This window comes from Sorex fumeus, unplaced genomic scaffold, assembly GCF_029834395.1.
Source record: "Sorex fumeus unplaced genomic scaffold, SorFum_2.1 ptg000022l, whole genome shotgun sequence".
NCBI lineage: Eukaryota > Metazoa > Chordata > Mammalia > Eulipotyphla > Soricidae > Sorex > Sorex fumeus.
This window is the reverse complement of record NW_026606079.1, coordinates 3,052,007-3,070,581: the sequence shown is the minus strand read 5'-3', so window position 1 is coordinate 3,070,581 and position 18,575 is coordinate 3,052,007. Positions and strand designations below refer to the sequence as shown.

The window sequence follows — 18,575 nt, the reverse complement described above, 5'->3', positions numbered from 1 at the left end:
CTCCTGTGGGCCTGGGAATCTGCAAGTGGCACAGGGATTGCTAATGCCTGCTGGCGACAGCCACAGTCACTTGATCCCGGGACACTCAGAGCAGCACGCATGGGGACAGCCAAAGTTCACGACATCCTCCCCCAAATCATTGCCTTCACTGTCCTTTGGTTCCCTGGATGCCCTAACGTCATGCCTGGCTCGCTGCCCACGAGTGGCGGGCCCACCCTTTGGACCCCCTTCCTGCTCGGCTGCTGCTAATCATGGCTTAGTCCCCCCAGGGGTCCCCGGCACCAGTCGGGACCCTCAGCACCGAGGAAGCAGCCAGTTCTGGGGGCTGAGCTCAGGGCTGCAGGGAAGCGACCAGAGTCAGCCTGGGTCCCTGTGGCCTGTCCAGTGACTGTCCCGCCCCTCGCTTCTCGGTCTCGCCAGACCTCTCGCTTCAGGGCCTCCTTCTCCATATCTCCAGTGACCAGCCCCACTGCCCAGCACTCCCCGGGGGAACCCTGGGAATCTCCTGGTCACCAGCCCTGACGGCGCTTTGAGAGGCAAAGGAACAGAGGAAGCGTCAGGGGACTGTAACGGTCAGGGCAAAGCATGAGGAAGCCAGGCAGACACGCTCCCCCTCCCTGCTTCTCCTCTGGACTTCTCTGCAATGGCCACAGCAACAGCACAGCGTGTGGCTGACCCGGGTTCAACCCCCGGCATCCCACACGGTCCCCAGAGCACCACTGAGCGCAGAGTCAGGAGTCACCCCTGAGCATTGCTGGGTGCCCCCCGACAACAGCAAGCCAGGGCAGGGGTCAGGCCCAACTTTCCTGTTTCCCAGAGATTCCTCACTACAGTCTGAGTCTGCCGCTTTACCCGGTGGGACTGGGGGGGGGGGGTCTCGGGTACTTTCCTCGTCCTGGCCCTGGGCAGTTCACCAGGTGCCCGAGCCGGGCGGGTAGAGGACGGAGCCGTTTCCTTGAGGCTTTCCTCCCTCGCCTCCATCTCGGGCGCCATCCATGAGGGGCCATAACTGTGCCTGGGACTCACTGGCCCCCTCCGTGGTGGCATGGACACCCCGCAACGCCCTCCTCCGCGTGCCCCCGCTTCCTCCCTGCTCCTAGAGGGGGCCACGGGGCCAGGGGTGCTGGGCTTCTCTGCTTCCCGAGGGCCTCGTCATGCTGGCGCTGACTCACTGTCAACGTGCAGGAGGCGGCCTGCTGGGGCCCGGGCACCCACCGCACCTGCCCGGGGAATGCGGAACTGCAGGGCGTCCAGGCTCTCCCCTATGCCCCAGAGCTGGGGGCAGCCCTGGGGGTACAGCAGGGGCCCCGGGCAGACAAACAGGAGAGCAGCTGGCTCCAGGCCGCCCCCTTGCGGCCGTGTGTGCCCGGCGTCAGAGGGGACCCAGGAGCCCAGCTGGGCCCAATCCCCGCTCCCGCACCCCCAGGCACAAACCCACCTCCGCGTTAGACACGGCGTGCGATAGAAGAATGATTTATTGACCAGATGAATGACAAATCATATAAAATAACCATTCTCTGAAAGACGTCCATAGATCACCTGAGCTCACGGCGTGGGGGGCTCGGAGCAGCAACCAGGTCAGAGCCGCGGGGGCCCAGGGAGAGGGGCAGCAGGCATGGGGGGGCAGCGCCTCTCCGACTGGCACTGGGGGCTGGGCACCCTTGCACTCACACACGTAAACATGGGCCCCGGGCCCCGCGCTAACCCCCTCAACAAGTAAACACAATCGACGGGCGCCAGCCCGGCCCCCCCCGCGGCCCTCTGACTCTTTGGCTTCCGGGCTCCGGACCCCTGGGTCCCCGGGGGGAGCTCTGCTCGCTGAGGGTTCCCATGGAGAACATCCTGAGAAATCACAACAGCCGGCCTCGGACCTTCTGGAATTCTCTTCTCCCCTCACTTGGCCGCGGCTCTCAGGGGCCCCCAGCTCCCAGGCCGCCCGCGCCCCTCCCTGCGTTTGGCAGTTGTGTGTTGGCACGAGAGTGGCAGAGCTGTGCCGCTCCAGGGGCGCCTTCTCAGCGCAGGCCGGGGCTGGGCGGCACCCACCTGGAGTTTGGCACCGAAGGAGTCACACAGCCAGCCCCCCTGGCCCCGGCCGGGCCGGCCCCCGCGCAGGGCCAGACAGGCGAGGGCGCACGTGGGCTCCGCATCACAGGGACAGACACTTTCCTTTAAAGCTAAAGACAAAAGAACAGCGATGCCGGGTGGCGGTGGGCCCCTGGCAGCGGCCGCAACAGGAGCTGGGCCGGGCCAGTGGGCAGGGCGAGGGGGCCATGGGATGGACGGTCAGGGGGAGTGGGGTGGGCTGGGCGCTAGGCCCCGCCCACAGGGTATGGCACGTGTGGGGTCTTCATGGGGAGGGGTCCGTGGACCCCTAGATCAGGAACCTCTCAGAGTCAGGCAGGAAGTCGGGGAGGCCCGGGGAGCCGCAGGAGGCCCGCGGAGGGAAGCCGCGCAGGGGCAGGGCTGAAGGCGGCGAGGACGGGTTGGGGGCCACCAGCCGGCTCTTCCCCACGGGGCCCCCACAGCCCCGGCTTCCGGCCAGCAGGTCCAGGTTCCCGCTGGGGTCCACGATGGCATTGATGACTGGGGAGGGGAGAGGAGAGGGTCAGGCCAGCCAGGGCCCTTACTGCCTCCTGCACCCAAAGAACCTCAGGAAGTGCCTGTGGTCCCCAGTTCCCGAGCGCCCCAGCGCCCTGAATGAGCCGCACCCACCTTCCAGCTGCTTCTGCACCCTCCGCAGTTCCTTCAGGATGGAGCTGATCTCCTGGAAGAGGGGGGGTGTGGAACCAGGGCACCAGAGCCTCACAGTGCCCATGGGCCAAATGGAAGCACTCAGGAGGGGCCTTGGGGAGCACTGGGGGGAGAGGGGTGGGGCCTGGGGAGCACTTCGGGCGGGGCGGGGACGTGGCCTAGGGGCACTGGGTGGGGCCAGGGAGCATGGGGGCGGGGTGAGGCAGGGCCTGGGAGCACTGGGTAGGGCGGGGGCGTGGCCTGGGGAGGCGCAGGGGCGGGACTTCCGGAGCGGGCCCCACCTTGTTGGACGTCTTCAGGATGGGCACCTCGTTCTCCGCATTGATCCGGGCTTCCAGGTCCTCCCAGGCGCGACCCGAGTTCTGAAAGAGGATCCTGCCCGCGCACACAGACAGGCCATGGGTCCTCGCCCGGCGCCCGCTGCCCGCCCGGCCTGGCCCCCCGCGCCCACTCACTTCATCTTCTGAGCCAGCTGCTCCGTGTTCTCGCGGATGGCCTGCGACAGCTGGGACACGGGGTTCAGCATCAGGTTGTCGAAGATCACCTGGGGGAACGGGGGTCAGCACGGCCCGGGGAGCCCCGGCCTCCCGTGCCCGCCCGGACACCTGCCTCCTCGCGGCTCCACGGCCGCGTCCTGTGCGTTGCGGGGTCCTCGCGGCTGCTGTTCATGTTCTGGTCCAAGTCCTGAGAGCTCAGCGCGCCGGGGGGCACCTTCTGGAAGTTGAGGCTGGCCTCGGGGATGCGTGGCACCAGCTGCAGGAGCAGAAGCGCCGCTGAGCGCCGGCAAGAGGGTCTCGGCGCTGCATGGCAGCCGTGGCTCTGAACGCCCCCCGCCCCCCAGAATCGGGGCTGCTGACCTCCTCGTGGGCGGAGATGGTGGAAGCTGGGCTGCTGGGCACACCGTGCGGGGGCCCCAGCGTATCGCTGTCCCCGGCCACGTCGTGGATCTCCCGGGCCAGGATGGCCACGTCCTTCACCAGCGTCTGGCTCAGCCTGCGGCAGGAGATGGCAAGCTCTGGGCAGCAGCTCCCCCGCGCCCCTCCCGGAGACCCCCCTGGGGTGGGAGAGGGGGTCTTGGCCCAGCACCACCCAGCAGCCACCCGGGCTGCCCTCTCCCCGACTCTGCCCGCAGACCCGGAAAGGGCGGAGCCACCGAGGGTCAGAGTGGGACCCCTGAGAGGTGGGGGCCCCTTCCTCCGCCCACCCCTGGAACACACTCCCGCCCTGGGCCAGCACGGCAGTGGTCCCTCCCAGTCCCTCCCCTCACTCCTGGAGGCCCCCGGGACCCTGACCCCGCCCAGCCTGGCCACTCCCACCCCCTTACCCCTCAACACCCCTATCTGCCCCGGCTCCACACCTCCCCAAGCCTCCCCCGCCCCTTCCTCTGGCCCCGTGCCCCTCCCGGAGACCCCCCAGGGGTGGGAGAGGGGGTCCTGCACCCCCACCCACAGGGCCCCACGATATGCCCCCCAAGCACCCCGGCGCCGCACCTGGCGATCTCGGCAATCTCAGCCGTCTGCACTAGGAAGCCGTAGGGGTCGGCCCCCTCCTCCTCGTCGTCGGTGTCCCGGAGGCCCGGGGCCCGGGTCCGGCTGCGGCCAGAGCTGCCGGCCCGCGGGGTCTGCGTGGCTGTTGAGGCACGGGGGCGCGTGTGTTTGGGGGAGCCCTGATGGGAGCCGGACTCCTCCTCTGACGTGGACGCACAGTCGGATCCCTGCTGACGGCGCCGCGTGTCTGGGGGTGCCGAGGGCGAGAGCAGAGCGGAGGGCGCTGAGCTCCGGGGGTCGCACGCATGGGGCAGGCGGGGTGCAGGGGGCTGCCTGGCGGGGCGGCCGCCCCTACACGGCCGCGCTCGGCAAAGGGGAGCAGTGCCACGAGCTCAGGGGTCTCAGCCCAGTGCTCCCCACCCCAGTGCTGACCCCTCACCCTGCATCCCCCAAGCGCAAGGCAGCTCGGGGCTCGGCGGACGCCCGCTCCTGCTGAAGGAGGCGACGCTCGGGGGCCCCTGCCGGCTGGGGCTGGCCGCTTCCTGCCCCGCAGCGCCCTCCCCACGTGCAGATCAGACCCCTGTGGGCCCAGCCCCCCACCCACGCCGCCACAGGAAGCCCCAGCCCCTAGCACTCACTGGTGGAGTAGCGCGCACTGCCCGGCCGCGCCCTGCTGAAGGGCTGGCGGGGGGCACTGGTGCCGGCGGTCTTCCTGGCGGCGGCGCGGGCCTCGGCCACGGTGGGCTTGCGGCTGGCACAGTACGACTCGACGCTGCGGCCCGAGAAGCCCGAGCGGGGGGTGGGCTCCGTGTCACTGGACCCCGTGAAGGAGCCGGCCCGCTTCCGGGGCATGGCCAGGATGTCCAGGCGGGACAGCTTCTTGGTCTGCTCGGCGGCCGGGCGGGCCGGGGGCTCGGGGTGCCCCCGCTCACCGTCTCCGGCCTCTGTGTCCGAGGCGTCCCCCAGCCGGGCCCGCCTGAGCCGAGAGGCCCGTGTGGGCCGCGGGGTGGACAGGCTGTTGGAGCGGGTCAGCGCCTGCTGGACCTTCTGCACGCTGCTGGAACCCCGAGTCTGCTCTTCCCGGGGGGCGGAGACCGGCGCGGGGGCCTGCGGCCTCCGGCGAGGCACGGTGCGCCCGGCTGCGGGGATCTCTGTGTCCGAGGGGACCGTGTCGGAGCCGGCCGGGTGCGCGACGCCACAGTTTCGCTCCTCGTCCGGCCAGTCCAGGGAGCCGCGGGGCGCGGGGCCACGCCGCACGGCCAGGCGGCGCGCGGGCTCGGCCCGGCCTGTGTCCGGCGCGCCTGCGAGATGCCGCTGCTTCTCCCCGGGCCGGGCCTGCGGGCTGCAGGGCGCGCCCGCCGCGGGGTCCGGTGCCGCGGGCGGGGACGGCAGCTTGTCCTTCGGAAGCCCCACCGGGCTGGCCCCATGCGTGCCGCTGAGCAGGCTCACGGTACTGCTCGTGTCCACGTCGGAGTCCCCGGACAGCGAGTCCTCGGGACGCGCGGGCGCCTCGGCCGCCTTGGACAGAAGCTGGGCCTCGAGGGCGGCCAGGGCGGTCTCGGTCTCCCGCAAAAACAGCTGCGTGTCCTGCGAGCGCAGCTCCATGCGCGCGGCGCGGGTGGACGCCAGGTCCTGCAGCAGCGGGTGGCTGGGGATGTGCGGGAGCGGGCCGGGCGCCGGGGGGCCGCTGCTCGGCTCCTTGGTGAAGCTCTCCTGGCGCACGACGGTCAGCGCCTCGGGGGCCGGCGGCCGCTCGGGCTCGGGGGAGCGCCCAGCCCGCAGCTGCAGCACCAGTCGCCCGCTGGCGCTGACGTACACGCCGTCCCTGGCCGGGCCGCCGGGCTGCGCCGCCCGCCCCGGGCCCTCCGCGTCCCCGCAGGCCACCCCCGGCTTCCTGGGGAAGGCGGCCTCGCCGTGCTGGTCCCCGACAAAGAAAGCCGTGGGAGCTGGCTCCCCGGGGGTCCTGGGGGAGCGCCGGCCCCTCGTCCACGCCAGACCCTCCTGCGGGCTCTTGCGGCTCTCCTCCTGGGGACCCCCACTCGGCTCGTGGCCGCGACCACCATCCGACCCGCTGGCATCACTGAGGCTGTCGGGTTCCAGGTCCTCCTGGCCCACGAAGCGGCCGGCCTGCTCGCGGGATGGCTCCGGGGGGCCAGGGCCACTCCTCCTGGCAGCCTCAGGGCCCGCGGGGCTGTCGGACCGGTCGCTGGGCAGCTGGGGGAGCAGGCGCCGCTGGCGTGCAGGCAGGGCCCCCTCGGGGTCCCCCGCCCGGCGCCCAGGGCCGTCATCTGGAAGGGCAGAGAAGCAGAGTGACCTCAGGCCTAGCGCCACCCTTAGGCAGCGGCCTGTGCCGGCAACTAACCGCCTCCCCACGGAGCAGTGGAGCTGCTCACCGGCCAGGTCCGGGTCCGAGTAGCTGTCAGCCAGGCTGGCCCAGCGGGACACCCACTTCTGGCTGCCGGGGGAGCCTGGCAGCGGGAGGCCCTGCACGAGAGAGAAGAGGAGCGGGTGCCAGGCCGCCGTCACGCGCATCCGACAGCAGCCACGCCGGAGACCGCTGTCTGCTCCCCCACACTCCCACGGAATCACAGGCCCCCTAGACGCATGCAGACACGCAGGAACACGCCCCCACAGGCGCACGCACACACGCAGAAACACGCCCCCCAGAGGAGCACGCACGCATGCAGGAACACAGCAATGCACCCCACAGAAGCAGGAGCACACACGAACAAGCCCGCACAGAAGCACATACGCACGTGGGAACACGCCCACACAAATACGCGTGCACGCAAAAACATGCCTCGTAGAAACAAGCACGCACGCAGGAACACGCCCACAGACGCACACAAGCACGCACACAGAAACACGCCCCCACAGGAGCACGCACCGATGCAGGAACACGCCCCCGCAGGGCACACATGCACAGAGGAACACGCCCCCATAGAAGCGCAGCGCAAATAGGAACACACCTGCGCAGAAGCACGAGCTCACGCAAGAAGACGCCCCCCCCAGAAGCACGCACGCATGCAGGAACAGCCCCCACAGGAGCACGCACACAGCAATACACCTCCGCAGAAGCAGGAGCACACAGAAATACGCCCCCACAGAAGCACACGCACACGCAGGAACACGCTCACAGACGCATGCATGCACACAGGAACATACCCAGAGAAGCACGCATGCATGCAAGAACACGCCCCCACCAGAGCACGCATGCATGCAGGAACACGCCCCCAGAGGAGCACGCACGCATGCAGGAACACAGCAATGCACCCCAAGAAACAGGAGCACACACGAATACGCCCGCACAGTAGCACATACGCACGCAGGAACACGCCCACAGAAGCACGTGTGCACGCAGGAACATGCCTAGTAGAAACAAGCACGCACGCAGGAACACGCCCACAGAAGCCCACACGCACGTACGCAGGAACACGCCCCCTCCCCGCAGGAGCACGCACGCACGCACACAGGAACACGCCCCCACAGGAGCACGCACTGACGCAGGAACACGCCCCCAGAGGGCACACATGCCCAGAGGAACACGCCCCCATAGAAGCGCAGCGCAAACAGGAACACACCTCCACAGAAGCACAAGCTCACGCAGGAACATGCCCCCAGAGGTGCACAGACACAGCAATACACCCCCACAGAAGCAGGAGCACACAGGAATACGCCCCTACAGAAGCACGCACACACGCAGGAACACGCCCACAGACGCATGCAAGCACGCAGGAACATACCCAGAGAAGCACGCATGCACGCAAGAACACGCCCCCACCAGAGCAGGAATACATGCAAGAACACGCCCCCAGAGGAGCACGCACACAGCAATACACCCCCACAGAAGCTGGAGCACAAAGGAATACGCCCCCACGCACGCACGCACGCACGCACGAACACGCCCTCACCGGAGCACGAACGCATGCAGGAACACGCCCCCGGAGAACCACGTCCCCCACAAAAGGACGCACACCAGCCCCTGGGTCAGGCCGCGGGAGCAGCCAGGTGGTCCTGCCACCGGCCCCTTTCCGGTGAGGCCTCCTCCCTTCCCCTTACTCGTTGGCCGGTCCCCTGGGGCTGGCAGAGCCCAAGCCCGCCGGCCTGCAGGCCCTACCTGGGCTTCCCCGGCACCGGTCATGCCCGCAGTCCGGGAGGCAAAGCCCTGCAGGAGAGCCAGGCGCTGGGCCACCGCCCCGTCACCGCCCTCGTCTCTGTCCCCTTTGATGACCGGGCGGATGGTGGCTGAGGACGTCCTGGAGAGTTCGGGCGATTCCAGGACCCCGAAGACCTGCAGCGGGGACAGACGCGGGCGCCGGTCAGCGCGCAGCCCCCGCCTCGCTCCAGGCCCCCCGCAGCCCCGGGCGCGCGCGCACCTGATCGATCATCTTGCGTGCCTCCTCCACCTCCTGGTCCTGCGCATCCGTCTCGATGGTGTAGGTCCCCGCGTCGCTGAGGCTGTCGTCCTCCTCCTGCTTGCGCGCCTTGGCCAGCTGGGGGTCGGCCGGCGGCGGCGGTGATGGGCTGGGGGGCGCCTTCTCGGGGTCGCCGCGGGCGGCCGGGGAACCCTCCCGCAGGCACTGGGCCACGAAGTCCTGCGCGAGGCGGGAGCGGCGGCCCACGCTGCCGAAGGGCCGGACGGCGCGCGCCGTGGCGGGGGTCCCCAGCCGCTCCTCCGTCTTCTCGCGCTTGAGCGAGCTGGCGCGCTGGGGACCCCCAGGGCCGCTGCCCGCCGCCCGCGCGCGCTCGCGCTCGCCAGGGCCCGGGCCTCGGCGCCGGTCGGCCTTGGCGTCCCCGGCCGGCGCGTGCGTGAAGGACTGCGAGCGCTTCTTGCGCGGCGTGTCGTCGTCGAAGAACTCGATGACGAAGGCCTGCTGGTTGTGCAGCAGGTCCCGGGGGTCGCGCTTGATCTGCCGCTGCAACCGCCCCGGCTCGCCACTGCCGCTGCCCCCTGGTCCGCTGCCCTCGGGGGCCGCCGCCTTGGCCGCGGGGTCCTCCGAGTCGCTCTGCGTGCCGTCCTCATGCTTGTGGCCTGGGGGGATTGGACCGCGAGGCGTCAGCCCCAGGCCACCGAGGCCGACCCCGGGGTCCCCCAAGCGCGCGCGGCCCGCGCTCACCCCTGAGCGTGCGGGTGTGCACGGGAACGTCGCTCTTGGTGCTGTGGCTGCCGTCCCCCGCGTCCCCTGCGCCGGTGCGGCACAGCAGGCTGGGGTCGTTGTGCACCAGCCAGTCGGCCACCTTGCTCTCAGCGGACAGCGCCTCGGGGGGCGCCGGGGCCTTGCCCGGGGCCCGCCGCGGGCGCAGCGCGAACTTGGTGACGTGGTCCCGGATCTTCACCTTGCCGGGGCTGCACTCGTCGAACTCGATGGTGAACGACGCGTGGCTCTGCACCACGGGGGCCGCTGTGCCCCCGCCCGGGGGCGCGTCCTTTGGGGGCGCCTCGGGGGCCACACCCTCAGTGGCACGCGGCGGTGAGGGCGGTGGCAGGGGCGGCGGGGCCTCCTTCGTGGGGATCTCGAAGTAGCTGGGCTCGCGGCGGATGGGGCAGCCGGGGGGCTCTGTGTGCGCCCGGAAACCCGGCATCGCCGCGGGCGGCTCCCCCTCGGATGGGCCCTGCTCCTTGGGGCGCTCTATGGGGGGAGGGCGGAACGACGGCGCTCAGTCCTGAGGCTGGGGGCGTGGCCCACCCACCCTGTGGCAGGCCCTACCTGGGCGGGGGTCCTCCTGGCGTGGCTCCCCGGGCTGCGGGGGGCCGTCGTCCTCACCCCACCAGGACGGCTGCCCGTACAGCGGGGTACGGTAGGTGGCCGCATCTGCAGAAGGAGACCGCGCCCCGCGTGACCGTGGGCGGGGGGGGGGGCAGTTGCCGCTCTAGGGGCCCCGGGAGGGTTGGCCCTACCTGTCGCTGGCCTCCGGTCGCCCTTGTCCGGCCTGGTGCTCAGCGCCTCGCAGTAGGGCGGGTTCTCGGGCAAGTTCTCCTCCCGCTTGGGCGCCGGGCCCCTGGTGCTGCCCCGCAGCTGGTGGCTGTACTTCTCGTGCTGTGGGCGGGCACAGTGAACAGCGCAGCCAGGGCAGGCTCCTCACCACCCTGAGAAGGGAGGCCACCCCCCACGGAGGCTCGGGCAGGAGGACATGTACCCAAGGGTTTGGGCACTGTGGGTGACGGTTTGTGCGGCTGTGCACCGAGGGGGCAGGTGGGATACCCAGTCACACGCAGGCACCTGAGTACTTAGAGACATACCGTCACCAGGTGCCTGCACACGGTGTGCATGCATGTGTAATCGTGTGCATGTGGGAGTGCCGTGAACATGAACCCTGTGCATATGGGCCTTGCAGGTGCTGCATGTCTGCGCAGTACACAGGTGCATTTCGTGTGTGCTTACACATGCATGTTCCATGTTCACATACATGTGCATCCATGTGTGTGCACACTGTGATATGCCATTGTGTGCACACGTGTGTGTGCATGATGAAGCATGTATCTGCACTTGCATGTGTGGCACACATATGTGCTGTGTAAACTTGTGTGTGCTGTGTGCACACATGCACGCGTCCCTGCAGTCTGACCCCACAGGGCCCGTCTGAGTGACAGGGTCAGGTCTCCCCTTCCCGGTGCTGCTGGCACCTCATGCAGGGACCCCCACACATGACCGTCTGGGAGCCCCCATGCCGGCCCAGGCCGGCACCAAAGGGCAGGGAAGAGGAGACACCTGACAGGCGCGCAGGACAGGAAGGACGTGGGGCTGAGCACTGACCCTGAGCGCCTCCTCGGGAACCTGGTGCTGCACACGCTCCAGCACGTACATGTTGGAATGTGGCTTGGAGTTAAGGAGCACGAGAAGCGGCCCAGCCAAGGGCACGGACGGGGCCTGTGCGTGGGCACCTGGCACACACCGGGGGCTGCCGAGCTCACCGGCACCACCGGCCCCTCTCGGGCAGGACGCTGAGAGACTAAGAAATCCGGGAGCCCCAGACACCCCTCTACCCCCACGCGGGCACCCCATGATTCCAGCCCAGCACCCGGGGTTCCCCCAGCTGTATCACAGCCCACACCCAGTGCTCGGGACGCAGGTGCTGGTTGTGGTGGGCGTCCTGGCAGAGCCCTGGTCACTGCCGCGCCCGCTCCCGGCCACAGGGAGGATATCGTAGCCGAAGCGGATGACATCGTTCAGCTTGAGTGTGATGTACTTCTGGTCCGGGATGCGCACATCGTTCACGAACGTCTGGGGGATAGCACAGGGCAGAGCTGGTGGCCCCTGCCCAGCAGTGCCCGCCCACATGCCCACTTCCCACAGACCACAGGACCAAGGCGCTGGGGTCCGGCCAAAGGGCCACCAGTGCCCAAGGGACCAGTGTAACTCCTGAGCGTGAGGGCAGCCTGTTGGGAGCTGGGGCCCCGTGGCAGTGGGCGTGGAGGGGTGTGTGCGGGACCCGGGGCGGACACTCACCCCATTCAGGCTGCCCAAGTCCTTCACCCAGTGCTCGTCCTGGTCGTGGTCGTAGTTGATGACGGCATGCTGCTTGTCCACGCTGCGGGACTGGGGGGACATGAGGCCCTCAGTGGCCTCACCACCCCCGCGTCCCAGTAACCCCAAAGTAGGCCCCAGGGGTTCCCGAGACGGCAGAGCCGGTTCCTCCAGACGCAGCCACCGGCAGCCAAGCTGCTGCCCCGTCCCTACAGCAGCTCCCAGGAGCCGTGGGCGCGGCCGGGACACACGTCCCCACCCAGGCCTGGCAGGGGCAGAGTCCAGCGCCGGGATGGAGACGCCGAGGCTGCACCCAGCTGGCCGGAGCTGTCCCTGCCCCACCCCCCAGGGTGCTGGCCACTCCTGGCACATGTGTGCCCTGATGTGCACTCACGCACACGCACAGTCCTCGCTCACAGGTTCACACATGTTCACACACGCACATACTCGCACAGCTCACGCTCACACATGCACAGCTCACACTCAGGTTCACACATGTTCACACACGCGTACACTCAGCCCATGCTCTCAGTATGCTCACACACGCGCTCATGCTTACGCACACACTGACATGCTCACATGCTTATGCACACACAGCCCACGCGCTTAACATGCTTCCACACATGCTCTCGGCTCACGCGTGCTCACACACACAGCCCACACTCAGCGTGCTCACACAAACGCTCGCTCAGCTCACACATGTTCACTCATACGCCCACACACACACAGCCCATGCTGTCAACACACGCTCTCACAACTCACACTCACCTGTTCACACACGCCTACACGCACAGCCCACGCTCTCGACACACACAGGCTCTCACAGCTCACACGTGCTCACACACAGGCTCACAGGGCACAGCGGGAGCTGGTCCCCCTGCCCAGCTCTGGTGGTGACTGAGGGTCGGTCCTGGCGAGCACAGGGAGGTCCCCGAAGCCCGAGTCCAGCCCCGGTGTGGGGGTGGCAGGACCAGGCCTGTCCACAGTGCCTCAGGCTCCGTGCCGGCTACAGCAGGGCCTGGCCCCGAAGCCTCCGCCAGGGACGGGGGCATCTGGAGGGGACGGACGCGGCTGAGAAGACACTCCCTCCCGCCCTATGCCCCCAGATCTGGGCTCCAGGTGGCCCCGGCATTCACCCACCTACCCCTCAGAGCAGCATCTCAGCAAGGGGGGCTAGGAAAGAGCGGGGTCTGCACCCGGGCCAGGCCAGGGCGCAGGGGAAAGCTCTCTCCCCGGCAGGCCAGCCGCACCTCTGCAAGCAGTGGTCTGCGGGCCTGGGGCTGACCGTGAGAGTGATCAGATTGAGGGCAGGGCCCGGGGCTGACCCTGCACACAGTAATTTGGACACCCTCGGGCTCCCTCTCCCGGGGAAATGGTCCCACATCGAGCTCAGGCTGGTCATACGGAGCCCTGGGTTCAGGCCCTGGCACTGCTGGGAGCCCCCCAAAACACCACTCCCCAAGCCCACCAACTCCGTACTACCCAGTCGCGTTCCAGCACCCCGAGTCTAACTCCCCTGCCAGGCTGCCTTGGCACCCCTCCTACGGGAGCACGGCCAAGTGCCCAAGGCTGTGAGCACTGAGCACCGATGCCCACCGGCCCTGGCCCTCGCACCCTGCCGGCTGCCCTGGCCTGGCTACCCTGGCCTGGCTACATCAGGCCCTGCCCACACTCTCCATGGAACCTTCCAGAGCTTCCCCACACGCCAGGAGGCAAGGCCAGTCTTGTGGTGAGCCACAACCCCTGGGGCCTCCCTGCCCCTCCCACCCACCTTGGCCCTGGGCCTGACCTCTGGGCGGGGACGCACCCAGGCCGGCTGGGGCGCCTCTGACTAGTAGGGCACGCACAGCCCCTGCCACAAACCCCGCCCTGCCGGCTGATGCTGGGGACCCCTGGGCAGGTCCTGGCCGCAGTCTCTGCGTGACCCCCTGCCCAGGGCGCGCAGAGTCCCAGGAAGACTCAACACCCCCGCCAGCTCAGAGAGCGCTGGACCCGCACCTGGGCGCCCAGGAGCAGGGGGACCCCACCCACCCCCGCCCCGCCCCAATCCCACACCGCGGCCACCTCTCTGGCCCGGCGATGACGTTGGGGAGCTGCGTGGGGGGGGGCGGGCATGAGGGCCCCCAGAGCCACCGCTGGGGGGTGCCCGTTCGTCGGGGCCCAGGGAAGGGGCGGAGCGAGGGCCACACTGAGTCACCGGGCACCGCCCAGGGGCGTGGCCAGTGGGCGGGCCCCCCAGGAATGCAGGGCCACCTGCTCAGGATCCCGGCTCCCCCCCCCCAAAGGGGCATCTGCACAGACTCCCGCCGGGAAAGGCTGGGGCGGACCCCCGCCTCCAAAAAGCCCTCCTGACCGCCCCAAAAGCCAGCGCAGAACCCTGCCCAGCCAGGCCCACGCGCACCCCCAGCCCGGCCGCTTCTGCGCATCCGTGTCCCACCGACAGTCACGAGGGTCACGGACCCTCCAGCACCCGCTGTCCAGGGGCTGCGGGCCAGGGAGGGCTCTCCTCTCCTCAGGCCTCGAGGGGCTGAGACGCGGGGGTGCACGGACGGGGAGACCCCCATCTGCCGCCCCCTGCAGGAGCACCAAGTGGGGGGGCGCAGGGCCTGCAGCGCCTGCGCAGAACCTGACAGCCCCTGAGCCACGCGTGCCCCAGGCCGCCCAGCACCTTCCGCAGAACTCGCTAGAAGCTTCACGTCTGCGAACAGGGGCACCACGGAGGGGCACCTCTCCCCGATCACAGGGGACTCCCCCGCCCCCCACCACGGGGCGCCCGCGCCTCACAGGCCCCTCACGCACCTGCAGCATGAGCTCGCACTCATCACGGCCCACGAAGATGAGTTCCCGCGGGAGGCGGTGCCGCGTGCCGCTGCTGCTCACCAGGAACCACGACGTGACGCTCATCGCGGCGGGGCACGGCCCGGCTGGCCTGTGGGGTGCGAGCCCTGAGACCCCGGCACCCAGCAGCCTGCCCTCACCTCCCTTCCGGGCACTGGCTGAGTGGTCACTGGGCTGACAGCGCCCACATGGCCGCCCCTAGAAACGCGGGGCCGGGGGGTAAGGTGCCGTGGGGCGCGCATCGGGTGGCCCGGGGAGCTCAGCCACACCTGGGCATCGAGGGGGCAGTCGGGACAGGCCTCGGGAGATGGGCCTTCGGAGGAAGACGGGCAACAACCCCAAGAGGCCTCGCTGAGACCACAGCAGCTACCCAGCCGCACCAAAGGGACCCGGACAGACACACAGAGAGACCAGACAGATACCCGGAGCCCAGACAGACAGACACCTGGGGTCCAGACAGACAGACACCCGGGGCCCTGACAGACACCCAGGGTCCAGACAGACAGACACCCGGGGCCCAGACAGACACCCGGGGCCCTGACAGACACCCAGGGTCCAGACAGATACAAGGCAGAGACCCAGAGAGAGAGACACCCGGGGCCCAGACAGACAGACACCCGGAGCCTGGACAGACATACACCTGGGGTCCAGACAGACACCCAGGGCCCAGACAGACACCTGGGGTCCAGACAGACAGACACCCTGGGTCCAGACAGACAGACACCCAGGGCCCAGACAGACACCTGGGGTCCAGACAGACACCCGGGGTCCAGTCAGACACAAGGCAGAGACCCAGACAGACAGACAGACACCCAGGGCCCAGACAGACAGACACCGGGGTCCAGACAGAGAGACACCTTGGATCCAGAGAGACAGACACCCGGGGTCCAGACAGACACAAGGCAGAGACCCAGACAGACAGACACCCAGGGCCCAGACAGACAGATACCCGGAGCCCAGACAGACAGACAGACACCTGGGGTCCAGACAGACAGACACCCGGCACCCAGACAGACACCTGGGGTCCAGACAGACAGACACCCGGGGCCCTGACAGACACCCAGGGTCCAGACAGACAGACACCCGGGGCCCAGACAGACACCCGGGGCCCTGACAGACACCCAGGGTCCAGACAGATACAAGGCAGAGACCCAGAGAGAGAGACACCCGGGGCCCAGACAGACAGACACCCGGAGCCTGGACAGACATACACCTGGGGTCCAGACAGACACCCAGGGCCCAGACAGACACCTGGGGTCCAGACAGACAGACGCCCTGGGTCCAGACAGACAGACACCCAGGGCCCAGACAGACACCTGGGGTCCAGACAGACACCCGGGGTCCAGTCAGACACAAGGCAGAGACCCAGACAGACAGACAGACACCCAGGGCCCAGACAGACAGACACCGGGGTCCAGACAGAGAGACACCTTGGATCCAGAGAGACAGACACCCGGGGTCCAGACAGACACAAGGCAGAGACCCAGACAGACAGACACCCAGGGCCCAGACAGACAGATACCCGGAGCCCAGACAGACAGACAGACACCCGGCGCCCAGACAGACACCTGGGGTCCAGACAGACAGACACCCGAGACCCAGACAAACAGACACTCGGGGTCCAGACAGACACAAGGCAGAGAGACCCAGACAGACACCCAGGGCCCAGACAGACAAGACACCCGGGGTCCAGACAGAGACACCCAGGGCCCAGACAGACAGACACCCGGGGTTCAGACAGATACCCGGGGTCCAGCCAGACACAAGGCAGAGACCCAGACAGACAGAAACCCAGGGCCCAGACAGACACCGGGGTCCAGACAGAGAGACACCCTGGGGCCAGAGAGACAGACACCCGGGGTCCAGACAGACACAAGGCAGAGACCCAGACAGACAGACACCCAGGGCCCAGATAGATACCTGGGGCCCAGACAGACACACAGCAGAGACCTGACAGACATTCAGACACCCGGGGCCCAGAAAACCAGGACCCAGACAGATACACAGCAGAGACCCAGACAGACAGACACCCAGCAGAAACAGACAAACAACTGGTCCCAGCAAACACAACAGCAGTAGCCCAGAGACAGCAGGGACCCTGACACACACCCAGGCCAGACAGACAGAGCCCCCAGGCCCAGACAGACGGACTCCAGGCCCAAACAGATGGACCACAGGCCCAGACAGACAGACCCCAGACCCAGACAGACAGACCCCCAGGCCCAGACAGACAGACCCCCAGACCTGGAGTCCAGACAGACAGACATCCAGGGCCCAGATAGAGACACCCAGGGTCCAGACAGATAGACACCCGGAGTCCAGACAGACAGACACCCATGGTACAGACAGACACCTAGCGCCCAGACAGACATTCAGACACCTTGGGCCCAGATGCCCAGGACCCAGACAGATACACAGCAGAGATAGACAGACAGACACCCAGCAAAGACACAGGAAGACAACTGGTCCCAGCAAACACAACAGCAGTAGCCCAGAGACCTCGACACACACCCAGCCAGACAGACCCCCAGGCCCAGATAGATGGACCCCCAGGCCCAGACAGACAGACAGACCCCCCAGGCCCAGATAGACGGACCCCCAGGCCCAGACAGACGACCCCCAGGCCCAGACAGAAGGACCCCAGACCCAAACAGACAGACCCCCAGGCCCTGGCAGCAGCGTCTTCTCCTGCTGAGCTGGGGGCTATGTTGGGGACAGCCCAGGAAGGGGCAGGGTAGGCTGTCCCCGTGGGAAGGCTGCGGAGGGACTCCGGCTCACCTCTGAGCTGGGCCTGGGGCTGGGAGCTGCCCCGAGCCACCCATGCGTGCCTGCACCCTGACAGCATCCAGGACCCTCAGGAGGCAGGGCAGGGGGCAACCCAAGGGGGCACCCCTGGGCTCGAGAAAACCCCCGCAGACAACCGGGGAGGAACCAGAGTGGGGAGGGGGGAGGGCAGAGGCACTCAGGCCCCTGCAGAGGGCCAGGCCTGGGGACCGGGACTGACGCTCCCAAACAGCCTTTGGCCATGTCGCTAGGAGGGAGAATAATAAACACCCAGACCCGCCCGCCCGCAGCAAGGGCCGGCGCCTGCCTGCACCCGGGGCTGGGCCACGGGGACCCGCGGGGGGTGGGGGGGAGGGCGCGGGGCTGGGGACGCGGGGACGCGGAGGGGGAGGGCGCGGGGCTGGGCCTCGGGGACCGGGGAGGGGGGGAAGGGCGCGGGGCCGGGGACACCGGGAGGGGGGAGGCCGCGGGCTGGGGACACCGGGACGCGGAGGGGGAGGGCGCGAGGCTGGGCCACCGGGGACGCGGGTGGGGGGAAGGGCGCGGGGCTGGGGACACCGGGACGCGGGGTTTGGGGGGGAGGGCGCGGGCTGGGGACACCGGGACGCGGAGGGGGAGGGCGCGAGGCTGGGCCACCGGGGACGCGGGTGGGGGAAGGGCGCGGGGCTGGGGACACCGGGACGCGGGGTTTGGGGGGGAGGGCGCGGGCTGGGGACACCGGGACCCGGAGGGGGAGGGCGCGGGCTGGGCAGGGCCCGGGCTGGGACGAGCAGCAGGAGCGGAGGCCGAGGACAGGCCGCCGGGGAGGCGACAGGGACAGCGGGAAGGGAAATGAGGAGAGAGGGAGGAGGAGGAGGAGGAGGAGGAGGAGGAGGAAGGCGGAGGGAGGGACCGGGATGAGGCGAGACCGGGACGGGAGGGAGGAGGGGGACGAGGCGGCGGCGGGCTCGGTCGGCCCGGGCGGGCAGCGGCGCCTCCCCGGGCCGGCGATCGCGCGGGGACCGGGCCGGGCCGGGCCGGGCCGAGCCGGGCCGGGCCGGGCGGGGACGCATCCGCGCGCCCCGCGGCCCCTCCGGCCAGGTGCGCGCGGCCCCCGGGGGCGCCCCTGGGGGCCGCGCGCAGGTGCCCCTTACCTGCCTCCCGCTCCGGCCCGGCCCCGCGGGGCCGCCGCCCAGGACCCGCCCGCGCGGCCAGCACGCTGCGGCAGCCCGGCCCGCGCCGACGGACGCGGCCCCGCGCCTGACGTCCG

The 18,575-nt window shown here is 69.2% G+C and overlaps 1 protein-coding gene across 2 annotated transcripts; it reads right to left on the bottom strand.

The window, feature by feature from the left end:
* Positions 1-2,064: 2,064 nt before the first annotated feature.
* Positions 2,065-18,528, bottom strand: CEP170B (centrosomal protein 170B). Of its 2 annotated transcripts, none has more exons than XM_056113681.1 (19): positions 18,460-18,528; positions 14,504-14,633; positions 11,687-11,776; positions 11,383-11,461; positions 10,994-11,052; positions 10,138-10,276; positions 9,947-10,051; positions 9,356-9,868; positions 8,615-9,270; positions 8,356-8,529; positions 6,632-6,722; positions 4,877-6,526; positions 4,242-4,380; positions 3,609-3,744; positions 3,361-3,504; positions 3,207-3,295; positions 3,033-3,126; positions 2,713-2,764; positions 2,065-2,583 (listed from the first exon to the last, which is right to left on the bottom strand). In XM_056113681.1, exons 2-19 carry the CDS (start codon positions 14,606-14,608, stop codon positions 2,372-2,374), a joined length of 4,527 nt encoding a protein of 1,508 aa, XP_055969656.1. In that variant the 5' UTR covers positions 14,609-14,633; positions 18,460-18,528; the 3' UTR covers positions 2,065-2,371. The 2 variants fall into 2 exon arrangements, with proteins under 2 accessions (XP_055969656.1, XP_055969655.1); XM_056113680.1 differs by having other exon boundaries at positions 2,066-2,583; positions 4,242-4,485.
* Positions 18,529-18,575: the final 47 nt, after the last annotated feature.

What these genes read in the sequence shown, in the direction of transcription:
- CEP170B (XM_056113680.1), bottom strand. Translation starts at nt 14,608, where the DNA reads ATGAGCGTCACGTCGTGGTTCCTGGTGAGCAGCAGCGGCACGCGGCAC. An exon ending in CTCGGACCCGGACCTGGCCG is followed by an intron (nt 6,527 to 6,631) that starts GTGAGCAGCTCC and finishes CTGCCCTTCCAG; the next exon opens with ATGACGGCCCTGGGCGCCGG. An exon ending in GAGATTGCCGAGATCGCCAG is followed by an intron (nt 3,745 to 4,241) that starts GTGCGGCGCCGG and finishes CTCCTGCCGCAG; the next exon opens with GCTGAGCCAGACGCTGGTGA.